General features: G+C 64.2%; 1 protein-coding gene across 2 annotated transcripts; it reads left to right on the forward strand.

Moving 5' to 3' along the window:
* Positions 1 to 583: 583 nt before the first annotated feature.
* THOP1 (thimet oligopeptidase 1) lies at positions 584 to 20,154 on the forward strand. 2 transcript variants are annotated; one of them, XM_032305450.1, is made up of 13 exons: positions 584 to 749; positions 3,400 to 3,612; positions 6,301 to 6,449; positions 7,432 to 7,539; positions 10,329 to 10,431; positions 12,963 to 13,123; positions 13,833 to 13,968; positions 14,466 to 14,832; positions 15,199 to 15,400; positions 17,807 to 17,993; positions 18,148 to 18,276; positions 19,028 to 19,164; positions 19,632 to 20,154. In XM_032305450.1, the coding sequence occupies exons 1-13, from the start codon at positions 734 to 736 to the stop codon at positions 19,788 to 19,790; spliced, it is 2,067 nt and encodes a 688-aa protein (XP_032161341.1). In that variant the 5' UTR covers positions 584 to 733; the 3' UTR covers positions 19,791 to 20,154. The 2 variants fall into 2 exon arrangements, with proteins under 2 accessions (XP_032161341.1, XP_032161349.1); XM_032305458.1 differs by having other exon boundaries at positions 585 to 749; positions 19,635 to 20,154.
* The last annotated feature ends 843 nt before the right edge of the window (positions 20,155 to 20,997 follow it).

The raw sequence follows: 20,997 nt of genomic DNA on the forward strand, positions 1-20,997 counted from the left end.
GATATTGTTTTAACAGACGACAATAGTTATAGGTTAGGATACTGCACCGTTTTAAAAACACCTGTTGTTTGAAGTCCTGGATTCATTTACTGAAGCTTTCTCGACTTAAAAAAAAAAACTGCCCTTAATTTAGGGGATTCACCGGATTCTGCTGATGTATGTGTCCCGCCTCTATTCGTTCCAAGCCAGAAGCTGGGCAGGATGTTCGTTGGTTCGTTGGGATAATCTACAAAAAGCGCCCGAATCTGGCCACTAACTCAGGTGCGGGAGAAAATCTGCACAACTAGCCAAATACACAGTTACAGCTGTAGAAAGGGGGCGAGCACAAACGAATACGGGAGCTAGAAGACCTGGCACAAAAGCCTGGGCAGAAAGAACCGCGAGCACCCCGGCTTCGGGGCGCCAGCGGTGTGTGGTTTCCATGGAAACGGCCCTCGGAGGTTCCGCCCTCTCGCCGCCAGAACCAATCAGGGGCAGGGAGGGATCCAGCGCAGGCGTAGAGTGCGTGAGCCTGCCCAGGCGCCGCCTCGGGGGTGTGGGCGGAGCTGGGGCGCGCATGCGCCCTCTCCTTCGGCGCACGCGCCCTCCCAGCATTCAGCGGGCGCGCGGGCGGCGGGCGCCTTCGTCCCGGCTGCTGCGGACCCGGGGCGGGCGGAGGCGGCCGGCGGCGGCCGCTGAGGCAGCGCGGAGTGGACCGGGTGGAGGAGGGGCCGACGGTGCACACCCGCCCGCCATGAAGCCCCCGGCAGGTACCGGCTGCCTCTCGGAGCGGCCCCGCTCAGCGGCCCCGGGCGTCCCCTGCACCCTCGCGCCTGCCGGGGACTCGGGCCTAGGAGCCGAGCCCGGTGGCCCCCGAGGGGCGGGGCCTGGGCGGGGGGAATGGGTCGGCGACCCCCGACCCCGGCCCCTCGGCGGCGAGTGAAGGAACCCGCTGTCCCAGCGCTTCATCGTTCGGCCGCTGCGTGTGCGCGGCTTCAGCCGAGCGCGCGTCGGGCCCCGAGGGCGGGCGCCGGGGGCCTCCGGGGGACACCGTGCGTTCCGGGCGGCGTTCGGAGCCGGAGCCGGAGCCGGAGCCGGAGCCGGAGCCGGGCGTTCCAGCAGCGAGGGTCGGGGTGGGCTGACGGCGCTTCGCCCGAGAGGGCGGCCCCGGAGGGGCTTCGCGGAGGAGGCGGCCCGAGTGAGCCCGGACCCAGGGGGAGAAGCAGGGGAGAAGCCGCCGGCCTGCGGGCGGCGGGAACTGCGAGGGCAAAGGCGGGGAGGCAGAAGGCACCTGGGAGTCCCTTTTGTTTTAGGGGCCGGGGGCGTCGTGGAAGGGTTTTCGTTACGGGAGCGACGGCATGTGCGTCCTGTGTTCAGAAAGCGCCCGGGTCGCTGTGGGTGCCCCTGAGTTTCTCTTGCGCCCCCCCTTTATCCAGCCGACCGTCGTGCTGATTGCATTAATGAGGGTCGTAATTAGGGTTACTCGGGCCTCAGGAGGGCGGGAGTCTTGCCTGTCTTGTTTGGGGCAGGTGGTTCGCCTGGACCCGGCGCGGAGGCGGCCGCGGAAACGCCGCGGATAATCGGTCTGCTCCAGTCTTTCAGGTCCCGGCTCCTCCCGGAGATCTTGCGGGCCATTTTGCGGGCCGCTCTGGGCTGACCGGGCCTCCTGCCTTGTCCGCTTCTGGAGCCCTGGTTTACCAGCGCGTGTAACACAGACCCACACCCTTGCTCCCTGAGCTGGCGGCAGTCCGTTGGCCAGAACGGCCGGCCTGTCCTGGCTCAAGAGCCCTTCTTTTGCCCACTTGGTGTATGTCGGGGGTCCTCAGCCCGCGTGATTGCGCCAGGCAGGGCACACTGGGCGGTGTCTGGGGACGACTGCAGGTGCTCCTGACATGGAGTGGGTGGGCATCAGGCATGCTGTTCAGTACCCCACAGTGCCCAGGGCGGACCCCCACCCCAGACGGTGACCCAGCCACAGACGTGCATAGTCATTAACAAACCCTGCCCTGGAGACGCCGAGCGCCTGTCCCAGCCAGCAGGGCCCTGCAGAGATCCTGTCCGTCTTCGGCGGTGTTCACAAAAACGCAGGGGGTTTAGGACCGCCGGGGCCCTGCTCAACTCCCTGCTGTGCCAGAGGGGAAACGAGGCTCAAGTGGGTGTTTCCCGGAGCAGCTTCTGCTTGCTCTGCATTCCATACTCTGCTGGGGGGTGGGCGGTCACACAAGCCTGTGTCCGTTAGCTCAAGTGATTCAGGGCAGCCGTAGCCATGTGAGATGCCCAGGTGCTGCAGGGGTGCCATTGGGATATCTGAGAAAGGAACATGGGACGAAGATTCCGTGGCTCGGGGCTCGGGGCAGAGGGGTGAGCCTGTGGGAAGGCCTGGGAGAGTCCTTGAAGAAAGAGGGTGTTTCGAGGCACAGGCCAGCTGGCTAGACCTGCTGTGCAGGACCCAGTAGAGTCTGAGGGGTGTAGACCGGGGGTGGTAGAGGGCTTGCTAGTTTAGGCTTGTCGGGTCACATACTCGGCCTCCTGCCACAGCATTTTGACCCTGTGAGCTGTACAAAAACAGGTCGTCTTTTGCTAACCCCTGGTATAGACTTCCAGTAGGGGTCGAAGCGGGGTGGGGCCCTGGAAACGGAGCAGAAAGCTCTGACAGCTGGATTCGTGCAGAGGTGGGGGTGCACACGCTCCGCTGGTTCACAGGGTTGAAGCCCAGGTCAGACTGCACGGGTTTGAATCCCACCTCTGCCCCTTGCTGGCGTGGGGTCATGGCGTGAGACTTGAATTCTCCAAGTCTCAGGACCTCCATCTGTATGGCGGGGGCCACAGAGGACGCAGAACTGCACATCCGTGAGGGAGTGAAAGTAAAACATCTTTACCCTGAACACCGCACAGCATTTTAAGGGACCGTTGTTTTTACAGACCACCTCTCGTCCAAAAAGTCTTGGGGCCAGGGGTGTTTTAGTAATCGGTAATTTCCTTTGAGGAAAGTAGCAGGGTATAAACGTCCTGTTACGTCAGGGGATGTCAGGGTAGCCCCCGTGATCAATCGAGTTAACTCAGAGGAAGGTGTCTACCGCGTACCCACCCCGCCCCGCCGACGTTGGGGCTGGGCCATCATGGGGCGTCCTGGAGCCGAGGGGGTGTTGAGCAGAATCCCCGTCCACCCACCACTCGATGCATCGCTCGCTCTGCAGTTGCAACAAACTCAAGCGTCCTCAGAGATCACAGCCGAGTTTGTGTCTCCTGGGATGCAAGAGCTTCTGCTTTAAGGGATTGGTCATTCTGCGCGTCCCCCACAAAGCCCTTGCGTGGGGAAACCATGCTTCTGTCCTTGTCCTCCAGCCCCTACTTAGTCGAACCCTAATTCCGCCCTTGAAGCAGACACGTTCAGTGTGGGGCTCTGTCTTCTCTGTCCAGCCTGTGCAGGAGGCGCCCTGGACACAGCATCCCCGTGCTCCGTGGAGAACTACCTAAGATGGGACCTGAGCGCCCAGCAAATAGGGGAGCTCACCGTGGAGCTCATCGAGCAAACTAAGCGTGTGTATGACCAGGTGGGCGCGCAGAAGTTTGAAGACGTGTCCTACGAGAGTACCCTCAAGGCGCTGGCTGATGTGGAGGTGTCCTACACAGGTAATCCGGGTCAGGATCCAGGCAGGGGAGCCGAGCACCTCAGGCCTTGGAGCTCCTGGACCCTGGCCATGAGCGAGGCCTCCTTCTCCCCAGGGGGGCGGTGATGGCTGGAGGAGCTGACGGTGTGTGTGTGTGTGTGTGTGTGTGTGTGTGTGTGTCGCACCTGCTGGGCAAGAGGCAGCCGGGGGGGCACTGGTTCCCCCGCATGCCCTGCTGCGCAGCCTGGCGTACTTGGCTGTCCTGGGCTATGTCATCCGAGGGGCCAGAGCAGGACAGCGTGGCTGACGGCTCACGTGCCAGGAGCCAGCTCACGTGTCAGCCTCGAAACCAGAGCCACTCCTTGCTCCTTTCTGTGGCCGGGGATACGGGCTTTCTCTCCGGCCGACTCAGCTTGGCTCCCTTTGCTTTTCTTTTTCCCACTCCGCTTTGGGAAACCTGATGCCACCTGAGAGCACCCGGAGCCTGGTGTTCTCACCGCCACTCCACTGGATCCTTCTCTCCTCCTTGGGGTCTGTTGGCCCCCTTGTGAGGGCCGAGGCACTCAGTGAGATCGATGCGGTGTTGCTTCCCCCGGTCCCCTCTGTGGAGGTTGACAGTGTGGGGACAAAAGGCTGAGACGGTCTTAAAGCAGAGAACGCGGAGCTGAGGAAACCTCGCCCCTGGGTCTCTAGCAGAAGTCCTTCTTTAGGGAACCTTTGAGAGTCTCCCCTGGGGCTTCTCCCGAAGCCTCCGTGCTGTTGGCCGGGCGCCGTGGGTTTCTGTGCTGCCTTCGGTGGTGCGCCTTTCTGGAGAGGCTCTCAGCAAATGCGCCACGCTGATCTCTGCCTGTTGGCCGCACCCCTGCTGGACACCAGCTTCGCTTCCACAACCTTTCTTTCTGTCTCCCCGCAGTAGCCCAAGGAATTTTGTTTTGTTTTATTTTATTTTATTTTTTTAAAGATTTTATTTATTTATTTGACAGAGAGAGATTTGACAAGTAGGCAGAGAGGCAGGCAGAGAGAGAGGAGGAAGCAGGCTCCCTGCCGAGCAGAGAGCCCGACGTGGGGCTCGATCCCAGGACCTGAGATCATGACCCGAGCCGAAGGCAGCGGCTTAACCCACTGAGCCACCCAGGCGCCCTATTTTTAAAGCTTTTATTTATTTGAGAGACAGGGAAAGAGGGTACACGTGTGCATGTGTGCGTGACGGAAGAGGGCAGAGGGAGAAACAGACTCCCCGCTGAGAAGGGAGCCCGATACGGGGCTCCATCCCAGGACCCTGGGATCATCACCTGAGCTGGCGGCAGACACTTCACTGACTGAGCCCCCGGCACCCACGCCCCCGAGGAATTGTAAAGGAACTAGAATTGAATCATGGCATTCCCCTCGGCCAGCTATTCAGTGTCCCGCTGCCCTCCGGACAAAGGCCAGAGTCCGTGATGTTGCTTTTGGTGCGACTCAGCTCCTCGGAGTTCGCGTGTGCCCGGCCGCGTGGCCACTTGCGTGCGCTCACACACGCCCGTCTCGCAGCTTCATGCACCCGCTGCTTTGCCGATGTTGGGCTCCTCTGTGATCACAGAGCCCCTTCCTGCGCCCCCTCTGCTCACACCGGCCGCTTGCTTTGATCTCACACTACACTGTTCTGTTGTCACACTGGGTACAGTCACGTGCGCTCGTGAGCCTGTAAATCCCAGAGGGACAGGTGCTGTTTCTGTCCTTTTCGCTGTCGTCTCTTCGGCCGGGGCAGCAGGTCTGCCCTGGGGCCACGGGAGCGACCAGGTCGTGACGTGAATGCAGGTCTCTTCAATGCAGAGTGTATGCCTTTACAAACTAAGTGTTCAGTTGGGATCTGATTTTATATGTCACGGAATTTGTTGAAAGCATCCATTTCAACGGTTTTTATATTCAGAGTTGTCCAGCCGTCACCAAGTTCTAATTCTAGAATATTGCATGACCTCAGAGCGAGCTCCTGTCCCCATCAGCTGTCATCCGCCCCCTCCCCAGCCTCCGGCCCATCCGTGGGAGAGCCTCGTCTGGGCGGGTCACACGTGTGGACTCACACCTGGTGTGGGTTTCCGTGTCTGGTTCCCTCCCTGAGTGTCGTGGGCTCGGGGTCCGTCCCCGGGGCTGCGCAGGGGACGCCTCGCTCCTGCTGGCGTTCGTGGGACGCTCCCGTGCGTGGGGACCGCGTTGTGTGTGTCCGCCCCCCATCAGCGGACACGTGGGTTATTCCCGGTCCTGCTGTGAGCGCGTGTGATTTTCGTGTGACGGCGTGTAGGCACCTAGCGGTGCGTTGCCGGGTCAGGCGGTGACGGTTAAAGCTTACGCTCTCACGGCCGCCCCCGCTTCCTCTATTTAACGAGATGCAAACGTGCTCTGTAAGTGAGAAAGTTGTTGATGAGTTTAGGATGCTGCCAGCAGCGGCGTGGCTCTTCTTCTGGATCCTGTCATACTTCTCTGTTATGGCCCTTTCCTTGGAGTTCGGGAGTTGGGTCTTTCCGCCGGACGGAGATCCCTGCGGACGTGGGTGACCGCGCCCCCTGCTCCTTTCTTCCCTTCAGCTCCCAGCCCGGGGCCCGGCGTGGAGGGCGTTTCGCTGAACAGATCGGCGGGCGCGCCTGAGCCGCGTGCCTGATGGGGTCGAGGTCGGTACTGGCCGGTTTCTGCCGGGGCCGGTCTTCACGCCGGTCCTGTTCTCTCCCCGCTTCAGTTCAGAGGAATATCCTGGACTTCCCGCAGCACGTGTCTCCCTCGAAGGACATCCGGACGGCCAGCACAGAGGCGGACAAGAGGCTGTCCGAGTTCGACGTGGAGATGAGCATGAGGCGCGACGTGTACCAGAGGGTCGTCTGGCTGCAGGTGAGGCTGCGGCGAGGCGCCCAGCACGCGCCGGGGAGACAGCGGGCACAGACCGGTGTCTGGATGGGCACTGCTGGGTCGCAGCCTCTGCGGACCTGATCGTGGTGTCCTCAGGCGTCAGGAGGTGGAGAGTGAGGGGCCCCCGGGGTGGCGGGTGGGGGTCCCTGCGCGACAGTGGAGATGCGCTTCGGGCCGCTGAACCGAGCATTTAAGAACGGCTGAGGCGGTAGGTTCTGTATTGCCTTTGACTGCAGTAGAGAAACACGAGAGAATGACACAGAAGCGCGGAGGAACACAACCCGTAGAGCCTAGAGCGCCTGGGACGCCGGAAGCCTGCCGTGCACACACCACGTGTTTCCGTCGTCCTGACCCCGCCGGCTGCTCCGCAGGGCTGGTGTCGGGGTGAGCCGTGGGGGTGCACAGGCGCGCTTCCGTCCGCTCCCTTAGCGCCCGTGTCCGCTCGGTCAGGCGGGCTCGGGCGCAGGCCCGGGTGGGCGGCCGTGGACGTGGGAGCAAGATTCTGTGTAGAGTCATAACGTTGAGACCTTCATAGATGTGCGTGGGGTCGTAAGAGAACTGGGAGCCTGCCTGTGCTTGGCCTGGTTTTCCCAGCATAATGCTTTGCAAACCGGTCACCATCACAGCCAGGGTGGTGGCCTGGAGGTCGCCCTCTGCTCCCATTCACATGCGACCAGTCACCCGTGGGAGGTGCTCCAGGCCGGTGTGTGTTTGGGCTGTTCCCAGGAAGGAGGCGCTCGTGGGCAGGTTTCGTGTGAGCATGAGTCTTTGTGTCTCCGGGATGGACGCCCAGGAGAGCCCTTGTCCAGTCGGGTGGTGGTCGTAGCTGCTGTCCCCAGCAGCCACACCGTCTCGCGTTCTGCGGGGAGGTTCGCATGAGCGCCCCGGTCTCCCGCCCCCTCACTGGCCCCTGGCAGTACGTCCGTGTTCTGTCCCACACGGGACTGTGGTTGTCTTGCTCTAGGAGAAAGTGCAGAAGGACTCGCTGAGGCCAGAGGCCATGCGGTACCTGGAGCGACTGATCAAGCTGGGCAGGAGGAACGGGCTGCACCTGCCGGAGGAGACTCAGCAGGTGAGTGCCGGCCCGCGGGGGTGGGCAGGGGCCCTGGCCGTGAGCGGCCTCTGAGGGCCCAGCCTTGGGCTGGGTGCCCACCTCTGCTGCCCGAGTTCTGGGAGGGGGGGGGTCTGTGTGGAGCAGCTCTGCCTTTGCACCCATCCTGCTCCGGGTTCTCCCGGGTCATGGTGTGGCTTTCCCGAGAGCGTGGCACTCCCTCGGCCACGGAGAGCGGGCACGGTGCAGGGGGCACAGCTCCCCTGCTCCTCTCCGTGACTCGGGCGCCATGGCATCGAGGAGCGGCGGGGCCTCCTGTTCTCCGAGCTCTGCCGCGGCAGCGCGGCTTCCCCTGATGCCACAAGAGGCTCCCTGGGACAACAGCTGGGTGTCCCGCGGGCAGCCCATGTCGGACACCATCTACTTGGCGGTAGTGTCAGGTCCCACAGCCTCAGGGCTTGGCCCCTCGAGACGGCGCCAACATGACACTGCGGTCCCAAATCCAGGCTGTTCTCTCTACTTCTGAACGACCGCCGTATGGTTCAGAGATTCCCGCCGCATTTTCCCCGCGTTCACGTCGCTTGCAAAGCAGCTCACGCAACCCAGGAGACGCTTGCTCACTGTTACTTACGCAACGGGTCTAACGTGGCACAGCAAGGCCAGGGGAGAGGCATGGAGCTCTGCCCTCCCTGTGCGCCCTGCCGGAAGCCTGTCCTTTGGGAGTTCTGTGGGGGCCTTGTTGCGTGGGCGTGACTGATGACACCATCCGTGATTGCCGGACCCTGCAAGCGGGGGACCTCCCCGCCCAGCGCAGGCAGGAGGCGCCTCACTGCTCCGTCCTCGGGGGCGTCCCACAGTTGTCTTGTTAATGTGCCCCGAGTGCGGTCGGAAGGGGCTGGGGAAAAGGAGCACGATGGTCCACACTCCTGTCGCTTGGGCAATTTATTATCGTGTCTTGTTACCACAGGAGAAACTCCACGGCTTTTAGGAGCTGTGCGCCGGGAATGACAGCGTCGCCTGTCATAAGCCCGGCCTCACAGAGGCGTCTCCTGCACGCTGGCCTAGATCAGCGGGCGAGCAGGGCCGTGCCTGCCCCGTCCTGCGGTTAATCACGGAGGATCTCCGTGTGCCCCACTCCCTCCCCGCTTTCTCCGGGCACGGGGCAGCCACATGAGGGAGACGGCTGGGCCACGGGCTCTGGGCTGGCTGGTCTGCAGACACGAGGTGCCCTTGGGTGGCCACCCCTTGGAGAAGACAGTTCTCCAGGGTCAGTGAGCCCCCCGGGGGGGGAAAGCAGCAGGACAGAGGAAGTGGAAGACGCAGTTAATGGCGACACTAGGTCTGCACCCAGAGCTTAGCGACCGTCCCCCTTGTCATTTAGAAGGACGGTTTTCCAATAAGTCTAGCACATCTGCCTTGTGGTTGCAGAAACCAGGGCTCTGAGAGATGAGGCGCGTGTGTTGTTAAAACCAACGGCAGGGAGGGGCTCCGGCTGAGGTGTGTGGTGCAGTGTGCGACTCCTGGTCTTGGGGTCGTGGGATCGAGCCCCACGTTGGGTGTAGAGATTATATAAGAATGGATACTTGTTTAACGTGGGTTTTTTTTTTTTTTTATTACTATATATCGTTGGGGCAGAGAGTTTGTGTGTGCGTAAAGCAGGGCGGTGCAGGGAGAGAGAATCTCAGTCAGACCCCCTGCTGAGCGGGGAGCCCGATGTGGGGCTCGATCCCTGGACCTTGAGGTCACGACCTGCATCGAAACCAGGAGTTGGACACCTGAGCCACCCAGGCATCCCCGTAAGAATTAAGAAACTCAAAAGCAAAAACACAAAAAGCAGGACCAGTGGGACTTGAGTCAGATTCCACGGCAGGAGTCGGCCCAGAGCCCGGCGCGGCACCCACTCCAGTGGCTGCCAGTGCCACAGTCCGCCAGAGCAGCGGAAGCACAGCTGTCGTTTTCATTTGTATAAAGCCAACTCCGCACCTAACTCAGGGCTTGAACTCGCGACCCCAACCCAGAGTCATGTGCTGCCCTGAGCCGGCCGAGGGCCCCAGGGTTCCTGAAGCTCCGGCCTCTTCAGGGTTGTTTAAAGTCTGGCGTGTGTGCACAGGCGGGCGGTGGGCTGCACAGACGGTGACTTGAAAGCCCCTGTGCCGAATGGGACACAGGGAGCCCGGCGTAGAGCCGGGGCAGCGGGCTGGGTGGGGACCCCGGAGGGTGTCTCCCTGCCGCGTCTCAGAGCAGTAACTGGCACGGCAGCTGTGGCGGGGGTGGGCAGTGAGGGCAGTGCCTGGCGCAGGGTTGTGGCTGGCGAGGTCCAGTCTGCCTGTGTGGGCTGATTCCGGCCAGGGTCTTACCTGAGGAGCCCCGTGTTCCCCGTGAACCCGCCTCTGCCCGTCCCCTGCTGGCGCAGAGCAGCTGTTGTCCCGCCGAGGGGTGGGCTCTGCTCTAGGCCGCCCTGGAGGGGACAACGGCTGACCTTGGGGCCCCATCAGTAGTTCCCACGTTGAGACCTAGCCCTGCTGCTCTGTCAGAACGTCCAAAAGCCTCGGCTGTGGACTGGAAGCTGGTAGGGTCCAGAGCGCTCTTGGCGGGGGATGCGTCACAGATGGGGACGCTAGCCTGAGGTCCCCGGGGTCGCCAGGGCCGCTCAGTGTGGAGGCCGCTGTCCGTGCTGTCGGCACTGTGCTGACGGGTGTTAGAACCGGACGTCTGTGTCTCCCCGTCCCCTCTTCCTGCCTCGCCTGTGTCTTCTGCGTGTGGGGCCCCGCCCCGCGGCGGAGCCCCTCACAGCTGTGCTCCTCCTGCAGAAAATCAAGAGCATCAAGAAGAAGCTGAGTCTCCTGTGCATCGACTTCAACAAGAACCTGAACGAGGACACGACCTTCCTGCCACTCACGCGCGAGGAGCTGGGTACTGGTGGGGGAGGCGGGGGGGCGGGGGGCTGACTCGAGGTCTCAGGACCCTCACGGGCTGCGGCCACCACCCGCAGGCTTCCGAAGTGCGGGGACATTTGTGTCCCACCGCCCTGGGCGAGGGGGTTTCTTCACTTGGAGCAGTCAGCGCTTTGGAATCTGCGTTTCTGGATCCTTCCTCGAGCAGTGCCGGGGGCGCTGGGTTAGGCGGCTGAGCCGGCCGGGTTTCCCCTTCGGGACCCGCGCCCCCCGCCTGCCGGTCCTGTCTCAGTCTCGCGAGAGGATCGGACCGACCGAATCCGGCTGGTCGTCCTTCCCGAACCCGGCTGTAGGCGGGAATTCCTGAAGGTTGGGGCCGAGACGTCTCTTCTGATTTTTATTCTCTCCTTCGCTTGGCCCAGCTGTTTCGTCTGGAAAAACTCCATACTGTGGGAAGCCCCGTGTCCTCGGCTGTCCCCGCCGCACTGACGGGGTGCCGTCTGTCCCTCGCGAGGACGGTGCCACGCCTGTGTTATTCCCGCGGTGGGAGAGTCGTCCGTGGGCCTGCGGGCCTTCCCCAGGGGCACGCCTCGCGCTGGGGAGGGCGGCCAGGCGCGGAGCAGCCGCGTCGGAGGGAACACGGCCCACGGCCCCTGCCGCGCCGTCGAGGACACTGCCCGTGCTCCTCTCCCCTGTCGGGCCCGCTCCTGGAGACTCCGTCACATGGAGTCGCGTGACTCTTTGGGCTCCTGTCCTGACGATCCGCCCTTCAGCCATTCACGGAAGCGTCACCTCCCCTGATGTGGACACTTCCGAAAAGCTCAGGCCAGCGGTCGTGCTGCTGCCTGTGTGAGCCCTGCCAGTCCCGTGTCAGGCGCTGGGGTGTCGTGGCTGTGACCTCGCGGCTGCCTGGCGGGTGGCCGTGCTGGGCCTCGCTGCCAGGCCCCCGCCCCCGGAGGTCCCCGAGGGCAGCTTGCTTGCTGAGGGGCACGCAGTGGCGGGTGTTCCTGAACGGGGTGCGCACTTTGCTGCCCTTTGTTCTGGTTCATTCCCTTCCCTGCCTGGGCCTTGGGCGGCAAGTCCCCCCACATGGCTCCCATTTAAGGACAGGTGGCCAGGCGTCCTGGCCAGAGGAGGGTCCCGGGTCTCGAGCTCGGCAGACGAGTTTGCTCGCCCACCTCCTTGTGTGGGCCGGCTCTTCCGCCCATTTGTCTGGCCCGAAGGGCCTCGCCATCTCAGCCTGGCCTCGCGTGGGGGCAGCTGGCTGCCCCAGCCTCGGGGAGCAGGGCCAGCTGGCCTCAGAGGGCGGGGCGGTGACCGCAGCAAGGGTGGCCTGGCCAGCCCGCCGTGGGTCATGCTCTGCAAGCGTGGGGCGTGTGTGGATTTTCCTCGGCTTGCCGGAGGGAGAGGTGGTGTCTGCTTACAGCCTCGGACAGCGCGTCTCTCTCTGTCCCCCTCCCCCAACCCCGAGGCTCAGGCGCTCGGTGAGGGGCTTCTCTGCCCGGGGCCTCCCTGGAGGTGCGGCTGCTCCCCCATCAGTGGCTCCCCGGGGGGCCCTGGGCGCTGCGGTTCCTCACTGACCCCGCTGGGCGCCACTGCTTTTCTGACCCTGTCATTCCTCATGCGTTCGTGTGCGCGTGTCTCGGGTCAGAGCCGCCCCCCCCCAGGAGTGGGTTTATCTGCGGCATCGGTGTGGACAGAGGGTGGCAGTTAACCCGGGGGCTGTGGGCCGCTGCTGTCCCTGTTTGGGTGCTCAGCTCGTCCCACTTCTACCTCGGGCCTCTGCAGCGTGAAGTGTCCCTGTTACCCCGCGAGCGCCTCTCTGGGACTTGGGTCCCAGGCCTGTTTTGTCCTCGCCCGGCCCGTCTGCTCTTGAGAAACGGTGGTGCGGCTGCCGGGCGTGCCGGTGCTGCTGCGGGCTTGTTCCCAGGCCCCGTCGCAGAGTCAGGAAATGGGTGTCTGTGCACACGCACACACGCACACGCATGTGCACACGCACAGGGGGCCTGAGGCTCTTCCCGGCACTGCCCACCCTGCCGCACGGCGTCCCTCCCCCGCTAGACTGAGGGGAGGGCCCCGAGTGAGCTGCCCTGGAAGGTGCTGTGGGCCGGGTGGGAGCTGGTGGCCCCTGGAGATTTTCCGTCTGCAGTGACGCGCCCGGATCTGTCTCCGGGGGATGGTTCAAAGGCAGGGTGCCGGGTGGGGGCCGTGGCAGAAGTGCGGCCATCCCGAGGCCAAGGGCGGCACACGTCCTGCCGGTGGTGCTGTTGGAGGAGGGCTGAGGGGAGGGGCTGCGGTTCCTGGAAGCCCGGCGTCAGGGGTTGAGCTGCGGGAGCTTTTCTTCCCTGGGAGCCCTGGTGGGAAGGGCGGCAGCTCCCCGTCTTCACGGAGGGGCCCAGGGCAGGTTGGGGAGGCCGGGCCTGGCGTCCTGTTCCCGCAGGCTCCCAGCCCTGACCTCTCGCGTGGAGGGGAAGCCCGCCATCCCGCCCCCGCCGCCCGGGCCCGGCAGCGTCTCGGGCCTGTGGCAGCGACGGTTTCCTGTTCCCGCAGGAGGCCTGCCGGAGGACTTTTTGAACTCTCTGGAGAAGATTGGGGATGACAAGTTGAAAGTCACCCTCAAGTACCCCCATTATTTTCCTCTCCTGAAGAAGTGCCACGTGCCCGAGACCAGGAGGAAGCTGGAGGAGGCCTTCAACTGTCGCTGCCAGCAGGTGGGAGGGCGGTGCCCGGAGGCCACGGGCCTGTCCCGTCTGCGCACTGCCCGCTGGGCTCGGGGCTCGGCAAGCCCCGGGCGAGCTCCGTGCCGGGTCTGGCTGTGGGCCCAGGCCACAGCTCAGGGTCTGATCTCTTCCCCAGCCCGGTCCCGTGTCTGTGTGACCGTCCACTGCTCCCACGCCGTAGCTTTGGTCATCATCTCCCTCCACCGGGGGCATTGTGGGGCTTGAGCGGGCTCTGGAGACGTGCCCATCCCTTTTCTGTGTCTCGTGTGGTGGCCTGGGCCCTCTAACTGTGGCCGGGGGCGCTTCTCCAGTGCACAGACCTCCGTTCCCACATAGACACTGTGTGTGTGTCTGCGCCGTGGGGTGGCCTCGCTTCTCCTGTTCAGTGTCTCCAGCAGACGGGGCTGAGCGCCCACGCACAGTGACCCCGAGGCTCCCCTGGCCCGCGTCAGTCTCCACTCGAGGCCTTTGAACCCCTCACAGTTACACCCTTTCTGGGTCCAAAAGAGACCCGAGGGCTTCCGGAGATGTGTGTGTTACGGGCAGACCCAGGGCAGTCACAGCCACTTAGTCTGTGGGAAGGGGGTGGGAAGTGAGCCGCAGCCGGCTGGGTCTGGCGTTCTAGAACCGTGCTGGCCGTGGGGCTCAAGTGGGAGAGGGTGGGCCGGGCGCCCACGGAGCGGTTCCTGGTTGCTTCCAGGAGAACTGTGCCATTCTCAGAGAGCTGGTGACCCTTCGGGCCCAGAAGTCCAGCCTGCTGGGGTTCAGCACACACGCCGACTACGTCCTGGAGATGAACATGGCTAAGAACAGCCAGGTGGTGGCCACTTTCCTAGGTAACCCCGTGCCGCCCCCAGCTTCCCGCCGTATGTTCCCGCAGTGGGGCTCGGGGTATTCTTGGCTGCATGTGACGAGGCTTCTGAGAGCCCCATTGTGTCCACTCTGGGGGGGGTCCTGACACCTCCCTGACCCCGGTTCAGCCTTGAGGAGCTCTGACCGGATGGCTGAGTGTAGGGTTCTGGGGTGAGCCTGCGTCCACCCCCGCTCTTCTGCATCCTGGTGTGAGCTCTGGGCAGGTGTCCGCAGTGTTGCTGTCCTTTCCTGCCCGGGGTAGGGGACTGAGCTGAGGCGTCTGTCGCACCCTGGCACCTCCCACCCTCTCCCTGCGCCCGCCCCCATCCCCAGCTGCTGTGTGGCGATGGCGATGTCGGTCTGGGTCGTTCCAGCAGCCAGGTCTTCCAGGCGGGGTGCGGGGGCCCAAGGCTGTGAGGCCGTCATGCTGCGGACGGGGGCTGGTGGGGGAGGTGCCTAGCCTTCCCTCTGCCTTCCCCAGATGAGCTGGCCCAGAAGCTGAAGCCCCTCGGGGAGCAGGAGCGGGCCGTGATCCTGGAGCTGAAGAAGGCCGAGTGCGAGAGGCGGGGCCTGGACTTCGACGGGCGCATCAACGCCTGGGACATGCGCTACTACATGAACCAGGTGGAGGAGACGCGCTACAGCGTGGACCAGAACCTGCTCAAGGAGTACTTCCCCATGCACGTGGTCACCGAGGGCCTGCTCGGCATCTACCAGGAGCTGCTGGGCCTTACCTTCCACCTGGAGGAGAGCGCCGCGGTGTGGCACGAAGACGTGAAGCTGTACTCCGTGCGGGACTCGGCCTCCGGGAGGCTCGTCGGCAAGTTCTACCTCGACCTCTACCCAAGGTGCGTGCGAGCCAGGCGGCGGGCCTCTGCGCCTCGCGTCCCCATCTGTGAAACGGGTTGTGGGGCTGCCGCAGCGCAGACTCAGGCGAGGGGCTGGGGGTGCTCGCCGTCTGGGGAGGACGGTGCCTGGGAGGTTCCGGCCGAGGGGGTCAGAGGAGTGTGGGCCAGGCCCCCGGCTCCCGGGCACTTGCTCCCGAGAAGCAGGTTCGAGCCACTCCATGCGTCCAGCTGCCTTGGCTGCCAGATGGTCGAAGGGGTGCAGAATCGGGCAGGCGGAGCCGGGACTCTCTTGGGGTCGGGAGCCCTGTGGGCCGGGCAGCGCATGGAGCAGATCCCGGCCCGGCCCAACCCTGCCTCCGTCCCCAGGGAGGGGAAGTACGGGCACGCGGCCTGCTTCGGCCTGCAGCCAGGCTGCCTGCGGCATGATGGGAGCCGCCAGATCGCCATCGCGGCCATGGTGGCCAACTTCACCAAGCCCACCCCGGACGCGCCCTCGCTGCTGCAGCACGACGAGGTGGAGACCTACTTCCACGAGTTCGGGCACGTGATGCACCAGCTGTGCTCTCAGGTGGGTGCGGCGCTTCGGGCGGGCGGTGCTGGCGGCTGCGTCTGGAGGCGGCCTCCACGCTGCATGGAGCACACCACCGGGGTCACCACGGCCATGGTGGTGCTGTCCTGTGCCAGCTGCCATCGCTGAGCCCTGCGGACGGCTGGCTTGCGGATGGAAGTGCGTCCCCGGGGGGCTGGGGGTGGGGGTGGGGGTCTGCGGTCAGGGCGTCGGCTGCACCAGGCCCTTCCGAGGCCGTTCTGGGTGTGGAGCCCCCGGTCTCCTCACGTCCTCACACGGCCGTCCCTCGGTGTGTCTGTGTCCCCTCTCCTCTCATGAGGACGCTGGCCGTCGCATTAGGGCCGCGCCAGGGAGCGCCTTTTAAGTTGGATGTTTCAGCGACGGTCAGTTCACCCGGTTACGCGGCCGTCACGGCTGTCCCAGCGTTGGGGAACGTCTCCTTGACTGGAAGGAGCCTCAAACCTCTTAGTTGTCCCCACGCCCCCACGAGCCCCCTTCCCGTCCGTGGAGGGGCCTGGCCTAGGGTGTCGCACCCGTGGACTCCTACCCCGTGTGGCCTCCTGTGTCTGGTTCCCTCCCTGCACGTCGTGACCTCAGGGTCTGTCCGTGGGGCGGCGTGTGGGGGCTTCGCTCCTGCCGGGCCAAGGCCTGTGCGCACGAGGGGGATGCAGTGAGAAGCGCGTTTTGAGCAGAAGATTGACCTTCGTGTGCAGTGCCCCGCCTGCTTCCTGCATGGATGCACTCTGTGTGTCTTGTTGGAGGGTCACGTTCTCCTGATTTTCGGGAAGTTGTGGCTTCAGCTCTTCCGCTTCGTCCCTTGTCTGCCGCGCCGGCTGCTGTCTGCGGGGTGAGGGTCGGTGCTCGGCGGCCAGCGGCTCCTCAGGGCGGGACCGTGGCTGTGCAGCCCTGTGGACCGTGTGCCCCGGCTGCCGGCTCCTGTTCGAGCTCCCCTCGGCTCTCCCTGCCCGGCGCTGGAGGCTCACGGGCTTGTCCCCCTTCTGCAGTGAGTCCCATGGCTCCCTCGTTTTCTTCAGGCCTTTCCAGATGCACAGTCACAGAGATTCGCAGCTCTTCTTTTATTTTTATTTATTTTATTTTTTTTTAAAGACTTTACTTATTTGACAGAGATCACAAGTAGGCAGAGAGGCAGAGAGAGGGGGAAGCAGGCTCCCTGCTGAGCAGAGAGCCCAATGCGGGACTCGATCCCAGCACCCTGAGATCATGATCCAAGCTGAAGGCAGAAGCTTTAGCCCACGGAGCCACCCAGGCGCCCCAGTATTCGCAGTTCTGTGAAGTGGCTGCGAGCACAGAGTTTGTGGATCCTGAAGCAGGGCTCCTGCGGGAGCGCAGGGTTAGGTCCCCGTGTCGTGTGTCGGATACGTCCCGCTGGCTCGTTGCACTGAACTCCAGCCCTCCGCGCCGTAGCCATGCATCCGACTGTGCTGTGCTGCATCACGGCCGTCGTGTTCTCGGGAAGGCCGGAGGGCGCGTCAGCGTGGCAGTGGGGGTCCGTTCTATTTACTCATTTCTGAAGATCTTGTTTACTTGAGAGACAGAGCGCACACAGGAGTGGGGACAGAGCAGGGAGAAGCAGGCTCCCTTCCGACGTGGCCTCCATCCCAGGACGCTGAGATCAGGACCACCAAAGGCGGGTGCTTCACTGTTGGGCCCCCAGGCGGCCCTGTGGGGATCCATTTAAACAGCCCAATCGCCTACCGGAAAAACACAGAGACAGGGGGAGCTGTCAGCAGAGCGTGGAAAGACCCGGTTAGAGCCAGAACTGAAGCCCAGCGGCAGAGGGTTAAATGACCACCGAGGGCCGCAGGTGTTGTTTTTGGGGTTAGACTTGTAGCAGCTAGCAAGAGTCACAAGTCGGGTCTGTGGGTAGCGAGGCCCAGCGCGCCTGCTCTCCCAGTTCGCTGCCTCCCTCTGGGCCCTGAAGGGATTTGCCCAAAGCCGGGGCTGCTCCTTTGGCTTAGTGGCTGCCAGAGCGGATTCTCGCAGCACTTGAGGGAAATTTCTGACGTGAAAGCAGAGTCAGCACATCGTGCCTCCGACGCTGCCGTGTGGCTCCATCACCTCCAGGCCCGTGCCTTTTGGGGTCTGGGACTTTTTCCAGGAGGGTCTAGGGCTTTTTGAGAACGTTGGCTTTGTGGATGGACGAAGGGAACGTAGGTGGCCAGGGGTGGCTGTGCTCCCCGTCCCCGTGTGTCCTGGGCCGGGATGGCTGTCATCCTCCTGGGAGCCTCTCCTGTCCCGTCCCCAGGCGTCGGGGCCTCGGGCAGCCTGCTGTCTGCTGGCCCAGCTGTGCCCGTCTGGAGAGCGCTGTGTGCCCGGGCAAGGCCGGCGGCTAGGAGCTGGCCCGGCAGGGTCCAGCCCTCCCTGCAGCGCTGCCCGCCCCCACAGGCGGAGTTTGCCATGTTTAGCGGGACGCACGTGGAGCGGGACTTCGTGGAGGCCCCTTCGCAGATGCTGGAGAACTGGGTGTGGGAGAAGGAGCCGCTGCTCAGGATGTCCCAGCACTACAAGACCGGCGGCGCCATCCCCCAGGAGCTGCTGGAGAAGCTCATCAAGTCCCGGCAGGCCAACACAGGTGCCCGCGGGAGCCGCCCTTCGGCCTGGGGGCGTCCGGGAGGCCTTGGCGCTGAGGCTGGGGAGGCGGGGAGCCCGGTGCCTGCCTTCACGGGGTTCTGCGCTGCTGGCGTGGGAGCTCAGGGCTGGCCTCCCTGTCTCCTTCCCCCCGTCAGGTCTCTTCAACCTGCGCCAGATCGTCCTGGCCAAGGTGGACCAGGCCCTGCACACCCAGACCGCCGCAGACCCCGCGGAGGAGTACGCCCGCCTCTGCCGGGAGATCCTTGGGGTCCCAGCCACGCCAGGTAGCTGCCCGTGCGGTGCGCCTGCCGTTCTGGAGGGGGTCAGGGTCGTGGCCATTCGTGGAGTCAGAAGGATCTAGTCAGGCCCGTTTATAGATGGCAGCTGAGGCCTGGGAGGAAGCGGACGGCCTCTGGCCCCCTCGCTCTGTGCTCCTGGGCCTGCCAGCGTGTGGCGGGCCGCTGGTGGGTGTGAGCGCTCCGTCCTTCCTTGCCGTCCGTCCTGGCACCCGGGCTGGGCGCTGCTGCTCTCGCCGCCGGCCGCGGAGCTCCCGCACCCTGTGCCTCCCACGCCCTGCTCCGGAACAGGCCTGGCAGCGCTGCAGAGACCGGGCGTTTATCGCCCTGGTCGGAGAGAGTAGGTCAGGCTGTGCTGTCTGTCCTGGTGCGTCACGTACGCGCTTGGATTAGCATGTGTGAAAGGAATTGGGATTCTAGCGTGGGTGTTGCGGTTCTGTTTTATCCTACGAGCACTTTAACGTCCCTTTCAAAAAGCTCAGCAGGGTGTACTCTCTGCTGCACGGGCCTGTCTTGATTTATCTTCTGTGCGAACTCTTCCGTGGTAGCAGAGAGCGGACAAAGCTATGTTTCTAGAAAGCTCCTGCTTTCTACAAGTGTTGGGGCAGTTCGTCTCCTCCTGGGTGTGTGTGGGTCATCTCTGGCTGGGCTGGTTTGAGGCCCCCTTCTCCTGGCAAGGGGCCCTGAGGGGGCGGGGGATAGACGGGCCACGGTGAGAGCCATACCCCGTCTGTCCCAGGGACCAACATGCCTGCAACCTTCGGCCACCTGGCAGGCGGCTATGATGCCCAGTACTACGGCTACCTGTGGAGCGAGGTGTACTCCATGGACATGTTCCACACGCGGTTCAAGCAGGAGGGCGTCCTCAACGGCAAGGTGAGGGCCGGCCGGCCACACCGTGGGACGGGGCATGTCTGCAGAGGGAGCAGGGGACCTCTCGGCGCTGTTCCCGGCTGCGTGGGACCGGGGGAGGGGGCTGAGGCACCCGCTGGTCTTTGCGAGGTGCTGGAGATGGGCCCTCCCTCCTCTCTGAGGTTCGCCACCCCCGACCCTCCTGGGGCTGAGGGCTTAGGCTACTTTCCAGGCCTGTGTTCTGTCACCGCAGAAGCTCGGCTCGGCCAGGGCTTCAGTCTGTGATGTGAAGGGCCTTGAGTTGGGAGTGGATGGGTTCCCGCACACGCGTGCTTGTGTGCATACCGTGCACATAGTTGTGGACATGCGTGTGCTTGCGCACGCATGTTCTCTCTGATGCTGACACAGGCACCCCCGAGCCCACTCGTGGCGGGAGCGGGGGTGCTCGAGGGCTGCTGCCCGAGGACTGACGCCCCCACCCTTGTCCCTAGCAGGTCGGCATGGACTACAGAAGCTGCATCCTGCGGCCTGGCGGCTCCCAGGACGCTAGCATCATGCTGAAGCTCTTCCTGGGCCGAGACCCCAAGCAGGATGCCTTCCTCCTGAGCAAAGGGCTGCAGGTGGACAGCAGCGAGCCGCCGGCCTGCTGACGCCCCAGGCGCTGCCGGCCCCGGCCCCAGCCCCGGGCTCAGCGCCCCGACCCCGGCTTCTGCCATCCTGTTGCCTTAGCTCCCGGACGGGGCACGGGGTGGCCCGCAGCTCCGGGTGGGGGGTCGGGACAGGGTGAGCAGATGGGGTGTCCGTCCTCCCTGTCCGTTCCTCCTGGCTGGTCTCCACAGGCCACCCCCACTTGGCGGCCGGCCTGGGCTGATGGGCTCTTATCCTCGAGAGGCCTGGAAAGCTCATGTCCCGTCAAGCCCGCCAGTTCGTTGCACTAATCCATCCCTCTCTCGGGAAGTGTTGTGAGTGGAAAGATGGTGGTTCTTGAAATGCAGCCATTAAAAGAAAAGGAAAGAGAAGAGACTGTCGGCCCGGTCTCTGACTCCTGTCCCTCCTGCCCTGTCGGTGGTCGCACGGGGGGCGTGCCGGTGCGCTCGGTGCACCCTGGACTTCTTGGCGGTCAGCCTCAGGCTGGGGACGCGGACCGTCGACGGTGGCTCTGTGCTGCCGTGGCCTGGATGGGACAGGTCGGGGTCCCTGGGGGCCAGCTGAGCTGCCAGACTGCGCACAGGGTGCCGGTGGGAGCCGCAGGACGGGCGTGTGGTGCCGCTTACCAGCAGGGACCTGTGTCCCGCCCTCCCCGCTCCCGCACAGCCCCGGCCCCTGTCGGACCAGGCTCAGCTGTTCTGGAAGCGGGGAGGCCACAGCCGCCCGCCTGTGCCCCAGCAGCTGGGATGGCGGGCGCAGGCCGCAAGCGGCCGCCCGCCCTCGGGCCCGCTGGGCACAGCTCCTGTCTCGGCCCCTTGGCCAGACCTAGGGCTTTGTGATTTGACGGGTTCTGATTAATGGGCGCAGCTGCTGGGTGCCAGGCCGTGACCTTTCTGGGCCATGTGACCTTGAAGACTAAGGCACATGTGGTCCTTTTGGCTCAGCTCCCTCTGGCTGTGAGCAGGACAACCAGGTCCGGGCTTGGGGGACGCACGGCCTCCCTGGGTGTCCCGGTAATTCTTCGGGACGCCTCGGGGTATTTCTGGCAGCCGTGGCGGCTCGGAGGGGTTCTTGAGCAGGGCGGGTCGGTCTCTCCCCTTTCTTTGGTCTGGGCCATCCCATGTGTTCTCTGTTTCTTGGTCTTTGTGCTCCTTGGGAGCCCTGCCCCCTGCCCTGGAATTGTCCCCCCCAGTCCTGTGCCTTCCCCTG

This window comes from Mustela erminea, chromosome 1, assembly GCF_009829155.1.
Source record: "Mustela erminea isolate mMusErm1 chromosome 1, mMusErm1.Pri, whole genome shotgun sequence".
Taxonomy (NCBI): domain Eukaryota; kingdom Metazoa; phylum Chordata; class Mammalia; order Carnivora; family Mustelidae; genus Mustela; species Mustela erminea.